At 40.9% G+C, this 18,116-nt stretch overlaps 1 protein-coding gene across 3 annotated transcripts in view; it reads right to left on the bottom strand.

Moving 5' to 3' along the window:
• Lama3 (laminin subunit alpha 3) overlaps window positions 1–18,116 on the bottom strand; it is a 231,647-nt gene that overhangs the window by 54,809 nt on the left and 158,722 nt on the right. For 2 of the 3 annotated variants that reach the window (XM_046433650.2, XM_046433639.2), the window contains 5 exons: window positions 13,919–14,032; window positions 9,775–9,884; window positions 6,693–6,773; window positions 2,202–2,308; window positions 543–593 (listed from right to left, as the gene is read on the bottom strand). In XM_046433650.2, coding sequence (XP_046289606.1) covers window positions 543–593; window positions 2,202–2,308; window positions 6,693–6,773; window positions 9,775–9,884; window positions 13,919–14,032 — 463 coding nt within the window. Of the gene's footprint in view, window positions 1–542; window positions 594–2,201; window positions 2,309–6,692; window positions 6,774–9,774; window positions 9,885–13,918; window positions 14,033–16,813; window positions 17,071–18,116 lie in introns of those variants that run through there. The other variant, XM_046433659.2, reaches the window with a different exon arrangement.

The raw sequence follows: 18,116 nt of genomic DNA on the forward strand, positions 1-18,116 counted from the left end.
CTGGCCTTCTCAGGGAGGGATATAGATCCCAAAATCAGGTGAGCCCTATACACCTGAGCATTTTAAAATAAAAATGGTGAGTCTATGCAACATGCTGATTCTTCGGAATGTGGAAAAAATAATAACATATAGTTTTCATTTATGGAGTTTCATTTATATGTAATAACGTATAGTTTTCATTTAATTTTTAAAAATAGATACGAGACTATTGAGGTTATTTATTTCTTAAGGTTATCTATTTCTACTCTTTTCCCCCATGCCATAAATATTGTGATAAGGGATTTATAAGCATTTCCCCAATAGCTATATGAAGTAGGTATAGTCATGTCCATTCTACAAGTAATGAAACCAAGGCCAGGAGAAGTAAGGTGGCTTCCTGAAGGTCATCAGTGAGTGGTTGACAAAAGCTGGATTTGACCTTCTATTGTCTTTCTCCATCTCCTCCCAGGGTCTGATTTCCCCATTTTGAAACCCTGTGTCCCAGCATGGGGCTCATATCTTAAACCCCACAACCTGGGAAGGGAAGGGCTTTCTTTTCTCACCATCACATTCTTCTGCAGGGCCACTATCTTTGGGTTCTTGGTTGATGCAGTCTGAAATCAGGAAAAGAGAAAAAGAAATCATTACCATTAAACTTACTCTTCCACCTACTTTTTAACTTGGTTTTCAGAAAAGTTAGTTCGAGAAGATTTTAGCCATCCAACCACACAACATCATTGGCTCTTCCTTTTCCCACCCTCACCCACACCATTGCTCATGGAGCAATTTCATCTTCCATCAGGGCTGAGCAAGAACTTCTTTGGTCGCCCCTTGATTATACTATAATTCCATTTCTTGTCTACAAAGGGCCACCTATATAGAGGACCATGCCTTTCTTATTGGATTAAAATTCCTAATTGTTAGTGTTAAGGCTTTCTCCAGTGGATAGCTCCCTACATGTTGACACTTCTTCTAAAATCATTCAAGCATATTGTACATTCACTGAGCATCTTTGAACATTTGCTGTGTGCTGTGGTACAGGAAATATAGAGCCATCAGGACAAACTCCCCGCTGTCCTGTGGCCTAATGGTCCTCTGGGATTGGCAAATGACAAAACAGTTTGACAGAGATAAGCACACAATGTTGTTGGGTCACACTGCCGATGACTGCACCCATGAGCTGAGCTTTGTTTGAGGTTCTTAACTACATTTGAGGAAAGCCCTGTGATCATCCTTGGACCTTCTTCACCTTTCACTTCTACTCTTTTCCCCATGCCATGAATTCATATATGAAATGCTCTCTCACTTCCCTCTGAAAAATAATCTAATTTCACTACAGCAAAAATTAAAGCTAGAAATTTTCCAAAACATGGCCCTTTTGTATTCTAAAAATATCACAGAGGCATTTGCTATCCTTACCACTTCCTGTCATCTGGTAACTGGGAGACATGCCTGCTATATATCCATACAAGTAAAAAATGTTCAGCAAGATGGAGTAAAAAATGAAGTACTGAGACCATGGCAATAAATACCCTATTCTAGACTGGCATTAATCCATTTCCTCTGCATTCCTTTGGTTATGGTTACTTGATTAGACCTAACCCACACATCCAGGGCTTAGTTCTTCAAATTACCCACAACTAAAAGATGAGAGATTTTGTATAAGTGGTATTACACTACACCAATGGTATTTCCCTAATAAATCATATTAATATTTTTAAAAGAAGGAAGTGAATAACTCTTCCTTTTTGTTCTGTGCTGCTCCTAATGAATTCATACTAACTCCCATTAACTCTTTTCCTTGGTGTGTAGAATCCACCCCAGTTACCTGTACACCTCCCAGAATATGTGTAGCTATAAGAGAAAGAGTATTTTGATGGCTTCAGATCCACACAAAGAAGCCTAATGTTTAAGACAACCCTACAGTGTCAAAGAGAAAGCTCAGCAAATTGCCAAAGAGTCCAAAGTGATTTTTATCTATAATTGCTTGGGTTTTAAAGATAATTTACTCTTAAAAACCCTAATAGAAGTAAGTTATTCAACAAACCTATAAATGATACCTAATCATTCCCAGGTATAATTGCCAGGTTATCGAAACAAGGGGACAATTTGTTAGCTGGAATTGTGTATTATACGTCCTAAAAATTTGTGCTTGGTCCTTATATTTTTATTTTATACCAATTTTACAAATGCAGATTAGCAGAGGTGTGCACTAATCTTACCTCCAGTGAGGGGGTCACAAGAATGTAACTGGCCATTGCTGTTACAATTGCATGGTTGGCAGCTACCTCCAAACTTCTGGGGATTCCCAAAATATCCTGGTGCACATCTACAGAAAATAGAGAAAGAATGAGAAACACTCCAACAACTCATCATTTATCCCACCTAATTTTATTGTATCTAACTCTCTGTTTGGGATACTGTAGCCCTACAGAAGGAATGGTGACATAGAGTTGCAAGAATAAATGAATGTTTCTCAGTATAGGGATATTTACCCCTTGAATGAGGCTGCTGAGGGATTGCTCCTTCCCTCCTTTCTTGCTCCCAGAACTACCAAATCCCCAAATATCCAGATAGCCTAATGGCAGATGAGCAAAATGTACACTGAAGCAAATGGTTTGATCAATATGGAAATCAGGGATGACTGAATTTTATGGAAGAGTTATATTCCTAAATATAACACAGAATTAAATATTGCTTAACTTAAAACTAATTTCTTCATAGTAACAATTTTAAAGTAAGACTCATAAAATTTCAAACTTCTGCAAAGGAAGACTTTCTTCTTATTTTCTAATGTATTATTTCAAGGCTGCATAATTCATACTTGCAGTGGGGTATATAAAGAGCTCAAGCCACTGAGAGCAATTATTGCTGCTGCTTCTGACCTTGAACCATTATTATTCTAGATAATTTAGTGATAAGTACAAGTTTAAAGATCATATGTCCTTCATTCTTAGAGTCTATTTTTTAAAAAAGTAAAACAAATACATGTTAATGTTTCTGGCACTGAGATGTCAATTAAAATATTTCCATTTAGCAAAATTCCACTTCCCACCCTGTCCTACCCAAATTGATATATAGTGTCTTATCGTCAATGGAATCATTAGAATCAAAGAAATATGGTAACTCTTTCCACAAAATTTAAGCTTTGCATTAAAAATTGTTAGGCAATTTCAATGTCCTTTACCAATGAATACACCTACAATTTAATGCAAAGCACATGGGTTTTGGGTGAGGAAGATCTGGCTGGACTCTGCCCCCACCACTTACTACTGTGATCTTATGTTGTTGGCATAATTCTTTGAGCTTCAGTTTCTTCATCAATTATCCCCAGGAAAACATAAACTCCATGAAAACATGGTGTATGTTTTGTTGATTTGTTTGTTTGTTTTAGGCTGTTTTGCCCATTCATAAATTCCTAGTACTTGGGGTAGTACCTGGCAGATATTAGAAGTCAAATAAATATTTATTGAACAAATGATTAGACTTATAATACCTACTTCGGTAATTGGATGTAAGAAAAAATGTAGTAAAGAAGCTAGTATAATGCACATAACAAACACAATAAAAGGTAGCTAAGATTATAAGACATGATGTAATATTCATTTTATAATTGGTACACATCTGGGATTATTTGGTGTAAGAAAGTAGAGAGGAATCAGAAAACTCACATATTCCCTAATTATCAAGAAGACAGGTAGGCTGAGGTGGCTTGTCTGAGTCTACTAAGCAGGATGGTAAAATACTAATAATAGGGCTTTATTTTTTTTTTTACATATTTTGCCTAACAAACCATGTTATGTGGGACATCTATGTTCTAAAATAATTTGTCCTACTTATATCTAAACTTTCCATGTAATAGACACAAAAGCATAAAGCACCTCATATTAAAATCATATAAATATTCAGGAAGTTTGATTCCACTTCTTCCTTATTTCTACAGAGCATTAGCAACTGATTGTGAGAAATATAGCTGGTTCTCTTTTTTATGGCTAAACATAATGGATTAAAGTAAAAGTTCCTGATTTCACTGATGACTTGGGTACAGTAAATAAAGTGCAGAGGACATGTTTATAATCCAAGGCTCTATGTAGCCAAGGGAAGAGAGGCAGATGAGCACGGGGGGGGGGGGGGCGGGGGGGCTAGAAAACCTTTTCCACAGTGGCCCCGGGCAGGCTGCTCCTCCTCCACCCACTGAGACTCCTGTCTGTGGTATATTCTCCCTCTATTGTCCTCTTGTTTGTCATTTCATACTTAATGACTAGTGCCAGTCACGATGCCAGAAAACCCAATCAATGTTTAACAATCGAAAAATGTTGACATCAACCTGGCATTTACCTGTGAAAAAGTTCTTAAAAATTTTAAGAAACAACAGCTTGCTTTCTTGAGACATTCAATGTAACAAACATAAGCCGAGAGGAGAACTGTTAATTAAAAATTTCTCTTCACATCAGCTGCCTGCCAAATAAATAGATGCCTCATCAAGAAAGTTGCTGTTTTCTGTTTCACTGTTTGTGGAGAACCATAAGGAGGATTAAATTAGAAAGCCTCTCCTAGGTGTGAGCTTATAGCTTTTAAATCATGAAGCCCAGAATACCTGCCCAGACCCCAACCCATCCATCCTTCCGGTATCCTTATAGCTGCCCTCTTCCTTCCTCACCCATCAAGGTTGGTTGGATGCCCCTTCAATTGCAACCCAACTTAGCCCAGTGACCTTGTGCTTATTTTCATGTCTGTCTACCCGTGGCCTTAGAGCCCTGGGGGGTCCACGCTCTGTTTGCTAATGTGTCTCTAGGGTTTAACATGGTGCTGAGCAGATTCTAGGAACTCCATGCATGTTGACATTGAAAGAATGAATGAATTTAAGGCCAATGTGAGAAAGGTTCCTTTGGCTGAAATGGAATATAGAAAATGAAAGACACTTAAATAGCTACAGACACTCGAATTACTACAGAATGGTATCCTGAGCTGTTACTCAGTGACTCCATGATCAGGCAGGCCCACCTTCCACATGAAGCAGAGATCTTCCTCTTCTTGGGCTTTCTTGCACTTCTCCAATTTCCTACCTCTATTTTGTTCTCCAATCATCCCTTAGGTTTACCCAAGTCCCACCCTGTTCACAAAACATTTCCAACAACCCCAGTCTACAGTGGCTATGCCCTACTATGAAATCTGGGTGAATTAATTTTCTTGCATTTTATTTTTTAATTTGGTTCAACTCTTCCCAACCTTAGCTAGAAAACTAATAAGCCAGAATGACCAAGGAATAAAATTTAGATGAAAGTTACAGGGGAACCTTACTCAACCAAATATCCAAAGGCATTTTATACTTTCAGGAACAATACATCAATGATAGGGTACGAGAACCAGAGTACAGAAATAAATCCATGTGCCTATGGAAATTTTCCACATACGCATTAGGTTTCTTGAATTCAACTGAAAGAACTCGGTAAAATAGAGTAGGAGGATTGGACAGCGTGAGCATGAGAGAAGGAAAAGTGGTGGGAAGGTCTGGTGCCTATTTCAGGCAATGAACACATTTCTGGAGAGAGCACCACAGGCAGGATGGGCACCTGCCACGCCCCCAGCTGGTCTAGTTCCTTGTGCCTGTCCTAGCATGAACATCTCACACTGAATATAGTTCTGGAGAGTAACTAAACCCTACCTATATTTGATGCAACAGGGCCCTTGGCTTGTTGAGAGACAGGATATTAGGATATTCAAGGTTATTTGAACCCTGGGAAATTTTTGCCTTAGATGTTGACCCATACAGTGCCTGATGTATAGAAGCTAATCATGAACATCAGTTAATGAATCAGTGTAGCTCTACTGCCCTTCACAATTCAATTTACACTCTTCCCTTCCTGGCCTTTATTCTCTTGTTTCATAGGCATTATTTGAACACCTAGTATGTGACCAGTACCATGTTAGGAACCAGAGATTCAAAACTGAACAAGTGACACACTGTTCTCAGAGTGTTCAAAATATAGTGTGGGGATAGGGAGTGTGTGTATGTGTGTGTGTGTGTGTGTGTGTGTGTCTAGGGATATTTGGGTTGTGGAGATATGTGTGTATGCATTAATATATAAAGTTATATCTGTATACAGGTAAGTAAGGATATGAAGATGGGGGTGGGTAGAGATGTGCACACGTGAGGGGGTAGGAATATGCAGGAATGGGGTTAGGAGTATGTAAGGTTTGGAGGGAAATATGTACGGGAGAGGAGCAAGTAGGGATGTGGAGTGGGGTAGAATATGTCGGGTCATGTCCAGAAGCAGGAGGACCCTGGGGGTTAGGAGAGGGAGGGTATGTAGAGATATTTGTGGGAGAGGTAGCTGTATGTAGAGGTACATGTGTGGGGAGTATTAGAGGTGGGGAGGGGCATGAGAGATGAGTGTGGGAATTGGGGTACACAGGCCATGCCTTGGGGCCTCATAGGGCTACTTGTGAGTCTGTGAATCTGTTGTGCCTCATTCTCAGATTTCTGAACCATGTACAAAGCAAGAAGGGAGGCGCATCAATGACTCATTACAGGAACAGTCTCGTGTTTTCCCCAAGAGAACTTGTTTCCAGCCCTTGGAAAAGGAACAGCCACACTGTTGCCCCAAGCCCAGCCCGCATCCCTGTTCTGTGCCAGCAGCACACACTGGCCAGCTGCCAGGTCCCCATCTGCAGGTGGCTGGGAAAGGAGGGGCAAGGAGAGGGACACCCACCTCTCGCACTGTGCTCCTGCGTAGCCGGGTTTGCAGGCGCACCTCACGTTGGCCCCGCTCACGACACAGCCAGTGGCAAAACTTAAGAGGAAGAAAGAGACAGGACACAGTGAAAACATGATCCCTCGGGCTTCGTGCTTAATTCTCTTTTACCACAAAGGGCAGACTGTATCAAGTGAACACTGAAACCCACTGCATGAACAAAAATTTGCTTTGCAACCAAAAAGAAGAAAGCTTTGCCCCTCTAGACTGGTGGCGCTCAGGATGAATTATGTCAGCTAATACTGGACAAACTGCAGGAGATAAGACCTGAAAGGCACCCCCTTTTTTTCTGATTGGAGAGGTGCATTCCTTCTCTTGGGACAAAGCAGAGTAACTCACTCTGGAAGAGAGGATTACAACAATGTTTTTTCCAGGAATAACAAGGAAGCAATACAACAAGTCTAGGCAGGGGGATAAAAAAAAAGAAGAAGAGTTCTATTCTTTTTTGAAAAATGTCTCCTTGCTTATTCTAGTTTATTTTATATTCAGCACATGGCCAAGGCAAAGGTGGCAGGGGGGAGGTCAGGCTCGGTGTGTGTGGCGGGGAGCTGCCCAGAGAGGAGCCCAGAGCAGTTCATCCTACTTGGTATTTTTGTGGGTTTAGTTATTGGCAATTTTCAAATTGAGCCATAAAATTTGGATTCTTCTTATTTTAGCTCTAAACTGATGTATATTTGAAAAGAAGCCCCCTGTCCCAAAAGAGATCATGTAAAATTGTGATCGTCAGCTGGGTGCAGTGTCCGTATACCTGTGATCCCAGTGGTTCGTGAGGCTGAGGCAGGAAGATCACAAGTTCAAAGCCAGCCTCAGCAATTTGGTGGGCCCTAAGCAATTTAGCGGGCCCTAAGCAATTAAGGAAGTTCCTATTTCAAAATTTAAAAAAATATAAAAAGGATTGGGGATGTGGCTCAGTGGTTATGTAGCCCCTGGGTTCAATCCTCAGTACCAAAAAATTAAAAAAAATTTTTAAATTAAAAATTGCAAAATATCTATGCTGTTCATTGAACATTACATTGATATAAATCTGAGGGGAAATTGTTCTGCTTATCACTTGCTGATAAGAGAATTCATAGTTGGGAAGCCTCTGTTGTCTTATTAGATGGACTCAGACTCCTCTACAGGGGCAGTTCAGAGTTTTTAACAGTATTGCTGTTGCCAGAAGGAGAATTCCATGAAAACATAGCTTTACTGATAAACCCAAGGAACTACATGTTACTCCAACTCCGACAGAGCAAGAAGCTGACCTTTATGGGAAAAACATGCTTTGCAACCAAAAATGAAAAGGTTTCCCCAAACAGCTGGTGCAAGCTTGCCACTTTATACTCCTGCCAGCTTCTGTTCAAGCAAGTCTGGGCAAGCGTAGTGATAGATCCCTGTACAAATAAACCTGCAGGACTGGGCAGGCTGAAAAGGTATCAAATACATAGATAGCAAAGCGGAGTGAACATTGCAAAGACAGATCTCCAGAAATGCACACTTGGCCACGTGACTTCTAGAGATGTGAAGTCTTGGCCAATTTGTCTGATATCAATCCACTTTATGGCCCCTTCTTATTTCTGAGCCTGTGGACTCTGGGTTACTTTACCAGTTTCTTGATTTTCAAACTGACTCGTGCTTTGCTTCCTTGTCTGTTATGTTCTTCTTTGCTTGGACCCCAGGGTGAACACAGGAGGAGCAAGAAGATGACCAGGTGCCAAACCCAAGCAGAACATGGATAACCATAAAAAGAAAATGGTGTCTCTACCTACATAGATTGTTGGCCTCCTGAAGCCTGAATGACACTCAGATCCTCACTCAGGGGGTCAGAACTGTCCCAAGTCTTCTATCACACTAATGATAAAACCTAGATGTTGGCTGGAGCCTGCCAGGTTCAACAGGACCTGAGCCCCAGCTGACCCTCCAGCCTCATCTCCAGCCCTCTTGGAACTGAGAAAAAACCTAATTAAACCCTCCAGCTCCACTTACTTTTAGTTAATTCCTTTCAGCTCCCTTTTAAAATCACTCATCTGGAGGTCACGCAGCTGAGCAATATATTATTAGTCTCCCACTAGCTCTGCTATAGATAACGCCTCTGATGGGTGGATCTTGATGATAATGGTTGCCTAGGTTACTTGCCAGGGACTGGAAGGCTGCTTTTGTTGAAACCGCCAACTCTTCACTGGGACCCGTGCAAGTGTCCTCTTTGAATGACTTCTCTGACGTCAAGGGACCAAAATACTCTACCCTCAGATCAGGCTAACTCTGCCATTTTCTGAACATGTGTCCTCTGAAGAACTTCGGAGATTGATTATGCACATACAGACAACTGATTACTTTGCTTTCCCTCACCTCAATCACCTTTCCTCCTGCGGTAAATCACCCTTTTTCTTTATCCCATAAATATTCCTAAATTCTTCTCTTAGGAAGATGAATTTAAGGCTTGCTCTTCTGTCTCTGCACTTGACCGCCTCATGAATAAATTATTTCTTTTGCAAAACTTGTCAGTTCAGTGATGGGCATATAGTGTGATGGGCCAACGGGCCTGATTGGATACATTCTTCTTGCACTGCATTTCTGCTCCTCCTGACTGTCTGTGAGCATAGCTTCCTGGGGGCTTCCCCTGGGGACCTCATGGCTAAGATACTACTTTGCTTACTTCACCCCATCATTCCAGTACCTGCTCAATAACTCAAGGCTTCCTTAGTGATTCCCTCCCTTGGTTTTTATTTCACTTGCTTGTTGAATGTGTTCATTTTTTAAATATAATAGCTTTATTGAGAAAAAGGTCAGGCCGAAGGGCTATCAAATGCATAGAGAACAAAGCAGAGTGAACATTTACATACCATAAAATTCGCCCATGTGAGTTGCACAATTCAGTGGCCTGGGACAGTTATAGAATTGTAGAACCATCACCATAGTCAAGCTGAGGATATTTCATCACCCCCAAAAGAAACCACAGCAGTCTCTTTCCTTTCCTCCTATCTCTCCTTCTCACCCCCAATTCCAGGCAACCACTAGACCACTTCCTGTCACTAAGGTTAATTCCAAGCTTCTACAGTACCTGTTGGTATGAGGACACGGGCAGACCCTACAGGATCCATGGACAGCATTTCCATAGTGACCCTCCTTGCAGCGTTCACAGTGATCTCCAGCCGTATTATGCTGACAGTTCTTGGGACAGATGAACAGGACAATGAAGAGCATCCTATTACATTTATTAGTTTTGAGGTCATTGTAATCTTACACAATTATAACTTAAGTCCTCTGACTCTACAGTGATATCAGTTCTGCTAACAGTGTGTTCTTTCTATCTAATCACTGTCGGTGCCACACACACACAAAGGTACATGTGACTTATATATAAGTTATTTGGAGGCATGATGTAGTGGAGAGAGACCAGCTAGATTCAAATCCTGCTCCGGTAATTTCCTTCATTTCTCTACACTTTACTGTTATTTTTTTAAAATCAATTCCCTGATGTGTCACTAAATACAATTTTAATTCGATTAAAATGTATAGTTAGAATAATGCAAATTTCCAAAGCTGTTGGGAGAATTTAAAAAAAAAGTATTTGACCCTGGGGAAATGTAGATTTTCTTCCCTTTTTCCCTTTAGATTGCTCCTGTGAAGCTAGGTATGCAGCTTAGTGTAGGGTGTTTGCCTAGTATGCATGAGGCCCTAGGTCCAATCCCAAGCACCACAAAAGGAAGAAAGAAAATTTTTAAAAAATTTGCTTCTATGAAGATTAACTTCATTTTATTTCAAATTCACTTAACATTGATACATTGAAGAGCAATAAAATTTAAATGTTTTTAACACATGGAATTTGTGAAAATAATAAAAAAAAGTTGCATAGGATTTGGAGGAAGCACTCAAGTCCCAAAGAAGCAAGAAATTATTTCTAAGCATTTTACTTACATAATGCAAATTCAATTAGCCTCATGTCAAGGTTAATGTGTAATAAGTTGATCTTCAGTACAGTGTTGTGATAGAATTTTGCAAGTGAACTATTGACATAAACCCTAACGGATTGTGTGGAATTTGTTCTGTGGAATTTTTAATCCAGTATAACCTTTGTTGGCTTTGCCCTAGTAAAAAAGATTTAAATGCACAAAAACATACAGGAAAATTCCCCTTGCCCTGGAAATTAGGCAATTCAGACTTTTTTGTATTAATTAAATGATCTGGAATGAGTATAATTTAAAATTTTTGCTATATGTCTACATGCAGAGGTAGCACTTGAGCAGGAAACTGTAATAGGTATGAGTTTTTAAATAATATCTGAAGCTCAGCTGGGAAAACCAAAGTACATACATATCATGAGAGGACTGAACTTGTTTGCAATGGGAAAGAAAGACTGCACTGTGATCCTGAATGTCATCGTTTTGTCCAGATTAAGCAAATCCACCCTTTGTGAACATTTGAGTAAATGAGAATTATACAAAACTATTAAATAGGAGGAACGAGTTCTAGTGCTTTCTACAAGCCTGAAGGATGACCCACTCAACGATCCTTTATGGTATATTTCAAAACAGCTAGGAGAGGGGATTTTGAATATTCCTAACACAAGAAAATGATAAATGTTTGAGGTGTTTGGTATGCTAATTACCTGATTTGGGCTTTCCATGTTGAATGCATGTATCAAAATATCACATTGCCCCCCATAAGAATGTACAATTATTATGTCTTTTGAAATGAACAAAACACTATGATGTTAAATAGTTTTTGTTGTTGTTTTAGATATAGAACTGTGCTATAAACACAGGAGATTAATGTTTTAGAAAATAGGATGCTATTCACATGTTCCCATGTGATCATCACCGGAAAGCTCACCCTATCTGGAATCCTTCCTTCCCCCAAATCCCACTGCAGTGTGGATTTCTTCTTTCCAACCAGACATTGGAAGCAAATCCACCCTACTCCACAGAGAAGCACTGTCCCAGTGTCAAATGAGGACATGAGTGATTGCCTTCGCCTTTTTTTTTTTTTTTTTTGCTCAGCTGTCCTGACCCACTCATGAGACATCCTCATTTTGAGCTAATTGTTTACATTTCAACTCTAGTTTTTCTTTCTTTTTAATGCACATCACAATGTTAAAGAACATGCCTGGATAGATGTAGTTTAGTCCTATGCCTACTTATCTCCAAGACAGAAAACACTGGAGAAACAAGAATTGCACTTGAGGGCATCTATCTCCTGCTCAAAACACTCTGACTGCTGATCCTCCCCAGGGGTGAGGAAAAGAGGTTCCTGGAAGGGGGTCAGAGCCATGATGCTTAATGAATTCCCATAAGAATGTTTCAAATCTCCATGCTAAGAGTTGACGTTGGATTCCCTGGAAGCTGTCTTGATCAGTCCTGCAAACTTATATGTGAATTATCCCTGATTTTAGAGATTTACTTTGAACCTTGAGAGACCAAAGTCAATTTGCAGCAGAATCGGCCTAAAAGACATTTTAATATTGAAAGGTACTTGGTCTCTGCATCACTGTGCCTTGAGAATGCAAGATGCTTTCTTGGCTTTCCATGTAAAGGCATATTTTGGAGTAGAATCAGTACTTAGTACTTGCCATTGAGCAGTTTGTTGAATGCAGACAATAGCTCCATGTGTGCATGTGTGTGTGTGTGTTCACATATGCATTTATGTGCATAGCATATGTACTACATGCACACTACACAGCAAGCCTCTTGAGAGTAGAGATTGTCTCTGATGGTTTTTAACTCTGGCACTTGGCTCAGTATCTAGCACATTATCAAATACTCAGTAAGGATTTCCTGAATGAATAGTCTTTAGGGGCCATGTGGTTATTGGAGACAAGTGAAAACAGGGTGGAAAAGATAGGAAATGGGAAACAAAAATCTTATTTGATTAAAATATGAATTATGATTCTTATAGGTTCTCCTTTCACGGGGCAAATCGACTGTAGAGAAAATTCTTTGTTCTTTGGCAGCTTTTATAATGTGGACTTGACATCTTGCAATGGTTCGGTGATAAGATAAATATTTATTTTTAATTAAGGCATTCACTTGTGTTACACACAACCTATAGTATCCAACATAAACTGTTATAAAGGAAGGCCTAGGAGCTGGAAAACAACCTTTCTCAGTGTCTTTTCTTCTTTTTGAACTTATAAGGTTACAATCCAACACAATATTCTATCAGGCAGCCCTTCACAACCCTTTCCTGTTCTGGCCTGTCCCATCTTGCAGAGGAAGCAGCTCCCTGGGACGTGCTGAGCTGGCTCAATACAGTCTAGGAACTCTGAGCAATGGAAACACACAGTAGTTGAATTAAAGGAAGTCCATGGCAGCAGAGGGGAGCCCTCCAAGAACACAGCACTACTGGGGCCCTCTGTATTCCTGGAGTGAGGATGTTCTCTCCTTCCCTTGATGGGGAAGGTCCTGGCTACTGGGTAGAACTCTGATCAAAGGGAGGAAGGAATATAGAATATAGAAGATTATAATACAGAATATAGAAGATTCAGCTTTAGGATGAAAAAGAAAAAAAAATTCCTAAGAAACTCATTTTATGTAGAAGGATTTTATAAAACATCCCGAAAGAAGTTCATTTTCAGTGGATAATCAATAGAATCTGGAGCGTTGAGAAAAGAAGTCAAATGCAGGCCCTGAGGAGGCTGAGGGGAAAGGGAAGTGAGATGGTACTTTCCTTTCCCACACACAGTGCACTTACCCACCATTCCCATAAGCCCACTTTGTCTTGGCAATGGTGGAGGGTTTCTTTGACTGATTGAGCATGAGCCATAAGCGTTCCTCAGCATTTCCTTCTCCCCTGAGTGCTTTCTTGAGTTACTGTCCACCTGACACTAGCCAGTCCTCCTCTTGCAACCTCCTCCCTCCCCAACAGAACTGGGGCTCAAGGTAATCAGCTCTGACATTATATGCTGGCAAGAGCTAAGTCCCCAGGTCCACCTTCTAATATAATTTAATAAGGCAGAGATGTAGAAACCAAGGTGTAATGGAACCATTCAGACAGCTGTTCTCTTCTGATACTGCATGTTAAGATGAAGGAAAAAGTAAAATGAAATATACATAACTCAGCCTGATGGCGCTGGAGCCTCCTGCATGGTCATAGCAACCTCTACTTAGGGTGTGGTAAGAGATGACGCTGATGTCTCAGGGCACAGTAGGAGGGAAAGAGGAGAAACAGATTGCCTGCAGATAGCATCAGACTATCAATTTACTCACAGTACATATGCCGGAGCCATCCTGGCATCGATTTGAATGTCCGTTGCAATTGCAGGGAACACACCTTCCGGTAAGGGAGCCTTTGTTATCCCGATAATATCCAGGGCTACAACCCTATTTTTCAAAAAAAGTGTTTAATCAATACAAAGAAAGAGAACAATTAATATCCAAAGCACTGACAATTCTAACTGAGAAGATTTCATTTCCCTTTTCTTTCCTTTAGTCAGTGTGTACATCTCTAATTTCAACCACTAGCTTGATCCACCTGCTTTTTTTTGTCAGGTTATGTTCTTTTTCCATGCCACAGTGGGTGTGTGAGATGCATGGCAGGGAACTCAGAGAGAGGAAAGGGGTAGAAGTGGGGTCCCTCTTCTCCTGCTTCCTGTTTGGTTTTTGGGGTACTGGGATTGACTCAGGAGCACTCAAACGCTGAGCTACATCCCCAGCCCTATTTTGTATCTTTTTTAGAGACTGGTCTCACTGATTTGCTGAGTGCCTTGCTTTTGCTGACGCTGGCTTTGAACTTGTGATCCTCCTGCCTCAGCCTCCCAAGCCACTTCCTGTTTGTTTTGAGGATGGGTGGAGGCATGGATGGGTAAAGGGGATCAGGACTGTGAATCTTCTGGGTTCTTCTGGGAACAAAAGCTAAGAGTAGCTGAGCCCTCTCAAATCATGGGTTTGGGTTGGGAAGGAGCAACAGAGAAGGAGGAAGATTGAGGTGTGGTAGAGTCTTTAATAGGGTTTGCACAATAATGGCCAAATTGTTGGAATCACCTCACTGCCTCTTATTCATCTGTGGGCAACAGGGAACCCGAGGAGAGGTGAGGTGCTTGAATTCTTATACAGGACTATTCACCAATATTTGGTCCATGGTGAACACACTAAGACCCAGCCTGAGAGAGTCTCCTTGGGTTTGTTCAATATTGCTTTAATTATTTCTATCTCCAGTATATGGTCTCCTTCCTGAGTAATAATACTAGTTGTTATTTTTCATCTAAATAAAAATAATTATAGTTTTTCATGAACTGATTCTAGTTAAGAAAGCCTCCAATAAATTAAAAAAAAAAGCCATGATCCTGGTTGCAATTGCAGGGAATACACCATCTGGTAAGTGAGCCTTTGTTATCCTGATAGTATCCAGGGCTACAACCCTGTTTTTCAAACAAAGTGTTTAATCAATATGAAGAAAGAGGACAGTTGCTATCCAGGGCACATGACAGTTCTAACTGGGAAGACTTCATTTTCCTTTTCATCCCTTCAGTCAGAAATCACTTAAATTTCTGTCTTTAAAGAGGACTACAGACATTCTTTTAATTTTAGCAGAGCTAATCACAAAGTCAGACATTGCCCCTAGTTTGTTACGCTGGTCTCCTATATGCCCTATCTTTAAAGCATCAGTGAAAAAAAAATAATATTTTAAAATAAAGGGGAGTCTTTCATCTAATTTTCTTTAAACAGCACTTATGTCCATCAAATTCTGAAGTCATGATCAACACAAATCTTGAAATGAATGTTTCATCTGTAACCATAAAAGTCTCTGCCTGGATAAATGGAGGAGAAGAAGAAGCCACCCCATGGACACTCCCCAGGGTGGAACCCCATGTTGCTGCCCAGAGCACCTTCCCACATTACCAATGACCACTGATCGATCATACACAACAACAGGTCAGAATTTCCAATATGATATTCCTTTAAACCATTAGGAACTATGTTTAGGCAAAAGAACACATTGGAAAAAGTTAGATTTCTTTGTATGCTATATGAACAGACTTGTCTAAAGGAGAATCAAAGTATGAAAGGAATGTTCTTTTGCTGAGAGCACAACGGATAAATACATCTGAACAAAATTCAGCCATCGATGGTGTGATCCTATCTACAACAAGCACCTACGGTTATCACCATACATCACATTGCCTACCTAAAAAATAATTGTATTTGGTAAAGAACAAATTATTTAAATCAACAGATAGATCTGGTTAGTTTGTATCAATGTACTTGAGTAAAAGCCTTAATTAAACATGCTTTGAGAAAGGCTAATCTCTCTTGATTAAAATTAAATCACTCATCTTAATTTGCTTTTGATTAGAAGCAGAAAAACAGTCTGCAAGAGTTACATGTCATATGACTGTTGGAGCATTACTGAAATGTCATCACATCCCCCCTCTAGAAAACAAGCAAACTCAGATTCTACATAAAATTTAATTCAAGCATTCAGATTGTATTGGGCACTTAGCTCTAAATAAAAATAAAGGGGTTGTTAACTAGTTAACCTTTACAAAGTGATCATTTTTCAAGATAGGTTTTCCAGTAAACTTTTATGTTGTAAATGATAAGATCGCGCCCCTACCCAGTTTCCAAAGGCTGTTTTAGCAGCCATAGGATCTATTTCTGTAGGTGTACATAATATCCAGGAAGTTTAAATAAAGAGCAGAGTTTATGTATGCCTCACGCCTGGCAAATCGAAGCATGCCTGTTAGATATTATGCAAACTTTGATTACTCTTCTTAGGCATGGATTTCACTTTTTGTCGCATTTTACTTTGTGGGTAAATTTTCCTGAAGGTAGAATTTGGAAAGCTATAGGTAATGGATTCTTTTTGCCCCGAGGCTTGAGTTTCTCCAGGGCACCAAGTTTCACAGTCTATTAACAGCCACAAGCATTCAAGCCCTTAACTATCTCAGGCATTTCCAGGTGGGCTGATGTTTATGGAGTTTGTGGTTAATAGCTCAGGAGAGCAATCTGTCAGGTACTGTAATAAACACTGCCTGTCAATGCAGGGGAGGCCACCAGCCCCTCCCCCAACCCACCCATTTACTTCTTAATCACCCTAACTTAAAATGTCATAAAGCTGGGAACCCCTCCCCATCCCAAATCAAAACTTAAAAGGGACATTACCTGGCTGGGTCTAAACTCCACATAACTTGTTTGCAGATGACTTTGACCTGGAGGCTGAAGAAATGCTACCCTTTGTTGCTGTGAACTGTATCCCAGACACTGCCCGAGGGCTGCCCCAAAGATCCACAGCCATCCGGTGCTCCAGGCTGGCCGCCTCACTGCGGGGGGCATCCTGGTCCCGGGAGTCCTGCTGGCTGCACTGCACACAAATCTCTACCTCTTCCTCTTATACCTGCCCTTCCTGCTCAGTGCCCAGGCCTGCCTGACTCAGGTAAGGAAGGCTGTCTGCGGCAGGGGCCCCACCTTTAAACTTCACACATGAGTCAGCCTGTGCCAGAACGCACATAACAGTCCCGCAGGGAAGCGCACCGCTCTGTAATTCCTGTGAGGTGGGGCAGGCATCACCTTCTACCCACCTCACCCCGCAGACAGCACTAGACGATTAGAACAGCCATAAATCACAGGCTGAGTCACCGCAAAGAACACACCCTGAGCAGGAGGGTGGTAATCCAGGTTCCCCTCTTTACCTAGGGCTATCTATTTTAATGGGGCTAGAAAAGAGATGGAGCAGAGGGCGATGAATGGAGGCGATCTATGGGCTAAAAGTCACAAGACAGGACAGAAAACCACAGCAGGAAGATATTTCCAAGTTTAAAAAGCAGAACTCTTATGTGCAGATCACCTTTGGGTTTTCTGCTCTCAAAGGGCCAGGAAAGAAAGTGAAGAATTTTGCCACTCACATTCTGAATATAGACTACAGAGAATGGTGAAGTTCGCCTTCTCCTGCTCATTGTACTAACATGGAGCTTTCCCTTTGGGGAAAGAGCACATTTATAGTGTAAGGTATTAAATAATCCCATTTTGGGGGGTACATTTTAGTTTCTGGAGGACAATTCGGGTTGACAGGACCTTAAAGAATGAAGACCTGCGGAGAACTAGAAAATTGGAGCAAGATTTCTTCTCAAAGAATCTGGGAAATTCTCTGGAATTTTACTCTTTCTGCAGACCAGGAGGTGGTGGGAGGGAGGAACTGAGTTAGAAAAAGGCGAAAGCACTCTGGGTCAGCTCATGGGAAGCAGAGATTCAAGTATGGGGATGCTGACCAGTGGGCTCCTTTCTGCTTCTGATCTCTTCATCCACTGGATGCCTGTGGTGTCCCATGCATATCTTTTTCATATTTATTTCCTGGAGGTAGTCTAGGTAAGACATAAGCTCTAGCCCAGCAGAAGCTTGGAGATTGGACAAAGTGTCTCAAACCATCCCGTGGTGTAGGACAGGAGCCAAAAATTAGCCAGCCACAGTT

The sequence above is a fragment of the Marmota monax genome, unplaced genomic scaffold (assembly GCF_021218885.2).
Source record: "Marmota monax isolate L192 unplaced genomic scaffold, Marmota_monax_Labrador192_F-V1.1 WCK01_AAM20220418_F8-fsc00126, whole genome shotgun sequence".
In the NCBI taxonomy this organism is placed as follows: Eukaryota; Metazoa; Chordata; class Mammalia; order Rodentia; family Sciuridae; genus Marmota; species Marmota monax.